This window comes from Pantherophis guttatus, chromosome 4 (assembly GCF_059756535.1).
Source record: "Pantherophis guttatus breed Tessera chromosome 4, ASM5975653v1, whole genome shotgun sequence".
Taxonomy (NCBI): Eukaryota; Metazoa; Chordata; class Lepidosauria; order Squamata; family Colubridae; genus Pantherophis; species Pantherophis guttatus.
The window spans coordinates 36,776,714-36,782,584 of record NC_142066.1 but is presented as its reverse complement, the minus strand read 5'-3'; the positions used below and the strand labels follow the sequence as shown (position 1 = coordinate 36,782,584).

The window sequence follows — 5,871 nt, the reverse complement described above, 5'->3', positions numbered from 1 at the left end:
CACTGGAAACTTTTAAGAAGAGATTGGGCAGTCATTTGTCTGAAATGTATAGACTCTCCTGGTTGAGCAAAGGGTTGGACTAGATGATCTCCAAGGTCCCTTCCAATTCTTTTATTCTATGACATTCTATATAAATCAAAATTTCCTATTTATACATGAAAAGATTAGGAGACAACCTTTGATGGCATAGCAAGTCTCCTTTTATTGGATGGGTATATCTGGTTTCCTGGAACTCTTGATGACCTCAGGAAGTTTTAGTTCCTGAGTTCGTATTGGCTCTGGGCAACCTCATTTCATCTTTGCTGGTATTTTATCTTGTTCTTATTTTACAAGCCATATTTAAACACAGCATGGCTTTTAATATACTAAAAGTAAAACAGGTAAACTTGAGGAGTTGGTTTCTTGATTGACCTATCTCAAAAAGCTGCCATCTCCTCAAATTCAGAATAAGATTCTGTGTTACTACACAGTTGTAGTATCAGTAGCATTCCATCACAAGGGGTCATTATCAAACCCAAAATGTCATTTTCCCAACTAAATTTCCCAAGCCTGTGGAATTGCCAAACACCCATATTTAGAACAGGTAAACTAAATTGACAGTAATTAGGGATCCAGGATTTTTGCAAATAACATCTCGAGTTCTATGGTTCTTCTGTTTGAAAGGTTCAGTTTGTTCCATCCCAACTATCCATTTCTACCTTTATTCCTTTATTAACAGAAGGAAAATAATGAAAAAATATATAAATATAAATAAGATTACAATAATTTATTAAAACCTACACAGTTGAGAAAGGACATATTTGATATTCTTATTTCTCATGCTATAGATAATTGGATTGAACAGGGGTGGAAGGAGGGAATACAGAACAGTCAAAGTAAAATCTAAATAAGATGGAGTGTTAGAAGAAGGTCTCAGATTGGCAATGCATCCACTTAATAAGAACATAGAGACTACCGTAAGATGGGGAATACAAGTGGATAAGGCTTTTTGCCTTCCTTTTTCAGAAGGGATTCTTAAAACTGTCTTGAAGATCACTGCATAAGATACAAGTATAAAAGTAAAACAACCTATTGCAGCGATGACACCGGCCACAAGAATTCCAACCTCAAGTAGATTTATGCCAGAGCAGGATAGTTTTAGCAACTGTGGAATTTCACAGAAGAATTGATTGACCACATTAGAACAAAAAAGGATGGAAAAAGTGCCAGTGGTATGCAACGTTCCATAGAGGAGACCTGAAGCCCACACCAGAATTATTATCTCAGTACAGTATTTCCAATTCATCACCATCTCATAGTGCAGTGGGTGGCAAATGGCAACATACCGATCATATGCCATAACTATCAGGAGGAAGAAATCAGAAGCCGCAAAGGAGATAAAGAGAAAGATTTGAGCAGCACAACCATGATACGAGATGTGTCTGGTGTCCATGAGAGAATTTATCATGGATTTGGGGACAATGATTGAAACAGAGCCTATGTCTTGTAGAGCCAAATTCATGAGAAAGAAGTACATGGGACTGTGCAGGCGATGGTCGAAAGCTACTGCAGTGATAATGAGAACATTTGCTGTTACAGTTGTCAGATATAACACAAAGAAGAAGAAAAAATGCAAAAGCTGCAGATGCCTATTTTTTGAGAATTCTAGAAGCAGAAAATAAGTCACTGTGGTTTGGTTCTCCATGTTTCATTTATGACAAAGCTGGCATAACTGCAATGAAAGAAAAGAGGGAAATTCAGTCAGATAAAATGTTGAAGGTGGCATTTTTATTTGGTGAGAATAGAAAAAATCAAGAAAAGTAAAACATGGATGGGATGAATAAAGGATCAGAATCCAGAAAACAGGGATATAAGGTAGTGATATCAGAGTACAATGTTTCCCATTTTTACTTCTCTGTACTAAAGGACCAACCTCAACCTCACATTTTTCCTTTTTTCCTATTTTCAGTTGTGTTATCTCATGTAATGATCAAAACGGTTAGGGGTAGAACAAAGTTGGTTTAGGTCTATTTTCATCAATGAAAGAATACTGTGAATAATTGGACCCATCATAATGTGTCTGCACTCCTACAGGATTGTGGTAGTGTTGGAAAATTGAAGAATTCCAGTGTATGGTGCTTTGTGCTTCTAGAAGAAAGGCAATGTAAATCTAGCCAATAAATATAAAAAATATTTTGCTATATCTCTTTCTTTGAAATCTTGAGAGCAGATTTCCTCTTTGTATAACTTCTCTCTGTGTGTGTGACAGGTTTTTTTTCTCAATTTCCCTACTAGATATTAGGCTAAAATAATACCATAAAAACCTTTAAACCAATACATAAATACAGGATTATTAAACATGTATTTAATAGTATATTAAATAGGAAATTATAAAACTTAAGTTACAATGTAACTGCTATTTTGATATTCACCTGGTGATAAACATATCATTACTCCACTATTAAATACATTTAATCAAAGAACTTCAAATATTAGTAGATTAATAAATTCCCTTATCCAATAATCAGAAGGAAATGAAAACTCAGTTGGAAAAGACAGTATCCAATTCAAACCAATAATGTTGCTAATAGAGTTTGGACAGAAAATGAAACACAACATATTACACCTTGGTATTCTGACATCTCAGCATTTTTTTCAACAATGTTGCATGCCATGTTAGCACATTTTCAGCAGTAATACTTAACTTGTTTAAAAGCAGAGGGGGAAAAAAACAGATTTTTTCCTGCAGATTTTACCATGCATTCCTTTTTTTCATATACTGATAGATTATGAGATGACTTTGGCAATGCTACTTCACCTGTTAGAGATCAGTTCATGCATGAAGGTTTAGTTCAAATTTCTGCTAGTTAAAACTATTTTTTATTCTTCATAATTATCATGTGGAAAATGTATCAATGTTAAATATGTAATTAATTCATTATTTAAAGTCTACATAGAATCTGTCCAGTCTTTCTTTAAGTCAGTGCTGTCCCACTAATTTCCATGTAGTGAAACATCTATCTGCAGTCCTAGAGATTTCTATTCTGAATGTTTATTGATCTTGTTTTATTTCCTCAAGAGACTTGTGCACCAGAAGAAACTGACTTCTGTGTCCTTATTAATATAGTTAACAAATGTAAATAAAACTGACTTCTCTGTGATTATTAACATAATTGATCGTCAAAAGCTTTCTCCAGGATCAGTTGTCATATCACACAGAATAGTAATATCTTAGATTATTAACAGAATGGGGGCTGCAGTGTAAATTATGATAGTTGAAAAACAATCATGTAAGAAGACCGCCCTGGCATATATTTCATCATTTGTAATTCTTTTTCACTTCCAGTCTTTTTTAAAAAAAAACTAAACCTCTATTCTGCATGCCACAGGTAGGAGAAGAGCTTGACCTTGGCTAGGTATGTCCACATTTCTAGAAGTGGGATAATAATTCTGTCAATTTTAAGACCAAAAACAAATAACAGGAAACCTATAGAAACCTAGTTTAATGCCAAAAGTTTCACAATAAACAGTGGCATTTGTGTGGGAGTCCAAAAAAGCATGATTTTTGTACTGTTGTATTGCAAGCTACAGTCCTTTATAGGGAGAATATGGCTGCCTGGTGAGACTGTTGATACATACCTAACACAAGGCTCAGAGAATGTGACACAATGTAAGCCCATAGAGACTTACAAAAGTTATAATAGAATCAATAATACAATAAATCCATAGAAATCAGTACAAAATCTCAGACCAGATACACAATGTTTAATATTTAGGAAAGGAGTTAGGCAGATACTTGTGTCAAGTTTCCAACTGACAAACCCAACCAAGCAAACACTGTTGAGACAATCCAATCTCTTTATGCAAAACTTCATTGAGTACATCATTTCAGCAGACAATCAAAACAAAACCAGCTCTGGCCAATTCCTGGGCAATTCAATATAATTAAAATATAGAATCCTCCCTTCCCTCATTAGTGCAGGTCATATTGTTGAATTAGGTGTCCCGGTGTTGTTGTAGAAAAAACCTCCATGCCTCTGGTGGACAACTGTTGGAGTGTCCAGTTTCCCATGAAACAGTTTCTTTTTATTGTCTGGAATTCACATTCCAATATCTCCCTTCCTTATATCCCCGGTCTGTTGGCAAGCTCTGAAGCAGTAAAAATGAAAGCAGCCTGAATACACTTTGAAGCTTGACAGGTCCTCTCCCTCTCCCCAAAAAATGTTGGGGATACCTGTAAAATATCAAACACATGTTAATAGCATTTAAACTCCTTACACCTTAACTGGGTGGTGGGCTGGTTTCTGAGGCTATTTCACATGGAACCTATTTATTAAGCAACCTGCTTTACTATTGGGGGATTTAATCCACCTTGTTTCTAAACTTGGATAACTTCCACTGCACCAACTATTGTAGTTTCCCTTTGCAAAGTCTAGAATCTAAAAATTTGTTTAACTTCATAATGCTTTTCACCCCCTATTATTATTGGTCCCGGACCTTCTCAATTGGCCTTAGTCTAGATCCCACCGCCAGCTTGAGTAAGCTGAAGTGGAACACTGGGTGCACTTTCCCCAGTATTCAAGGCAATTTCAATTGTACTGTGACTGGGTTAATCACTTTCACAATAGGGAAAGGCCCCAGGTACTTAGGACATAGCTTTTTACAAAGTAACCTTAACTTTAGATACTTTGTGTATGTGTGTGTGTGTGTGTGTGTGAAATATTTCTTGTGGTGCTTGCCTTTTATCTCCTTGGTTTTTTTTTTTTTTTTTTTACTCTCAGTTGCTTTAGCTAGGGTCTTCCTTACATTTCCCCACATATTCTAAAAATATAAGGAAGGCCCCTACCCACTCCGTTAGGGACATTCATGAGGGAGGCTCTTTCTGGCATGGACACAAACTCCACCCCCATGGCTATCTTAAACAGGATGAGTCCAATCCTGCTATGCACTGTTTTGTCATATGCAACCTCAGCAAATGATTGGAGTTCTGCCTAGTTTGATTGCTGGTCATTGACATAGCAACCTAGGTACTTTTACACCATTGCACTAGATATTTCTATGGCTCTATTTGTGCTCAGATGAAACATAAAACTGAGCCCTAGAGAAGACTCTGTAAGTTTTATGAATTCCCATCAGAACTTAGCTGTAAATTGCATCCCTCTGTTTGCAATGATATGCTTCAGTACTTCATCCAGTTGATAGATCTTCTGCACCACCATCTTGGCTAGTCTCTGGGCTGATGGGAGGCTCGAAGTGAGTTTGCTTGAAGAACAGATCAATTACTGTCCATTTCACAGTATTCTCACCACTTTCTGGAAATTCAACTATGAAGTCCATCGCTATCTCCTCCCAAGGCTGAGTTGGCTCCACTACCTGCTGCAGCAATCCTGGACTCTTTCTTGTTTTTGTTTTTTTTCTTAGCTGCACACACAGCACAACTTTTTACATAGCTATCTATGTCCTTTTTTCATTCCTGTTTGCCATTTAACCAATTGTAAAGTCTTTAGGAACCTAAAGTGGCCAGCCTGTTTGGCATTGTGGATTTGCTGTAAGACTTGTAGGCTTTCAGGGTCATATAACTTGTCCCCTTTCCAAGCCATCTGCCTCCTCAGAGTCAATTCCCCTTGGTAGGCTCTGAACCATGCATTGGTTTGTAGCCCCTTCATCATTTCTGTATCAATGGATCACTAGGATTGGAGAGTTTCCTTTTCCCATGTCACCTGGTGATTACTTGCATGGCCAGCTACTTTGTGGGGATAATGGAGCTCACCACTTTCTTTTGTACTGGGGCATGCGGGACAATGCATCAGCTAAGAAATTCTTCCCTTCTGGAATGTATTTCAACTCAAATACATTCAAACCGGTTAAAATATTGGGCTCACCATACTAGCT

The 5,871-nt window shown here is 36.9% G+C and overlaps 1 protein-coding gene across 1 annotated transcript; it reads right to left on the bottom strand.

The window, feature by feature from the left end:
• Nucleotides 1-769: 769 nt before the first annotated feature.
• On the bottom strand, nucleotides 770-4,205 carry LOC117669006 (olfactory receptor 14A16-like). The gene has a single exon (XM_034423096.3). The coding sequence runs from the start codon at nucleotides 1,682-1,684 to the stop codon at nucleotides 770-772; it is 915 nt and encodes a 304-aa protein (XP_034278987.2). The 5' UTR covers nucleotides 1,685-4,205.
• Nucleotides 4,206-5,871: the final 1,666 nt, after the last annotated feature.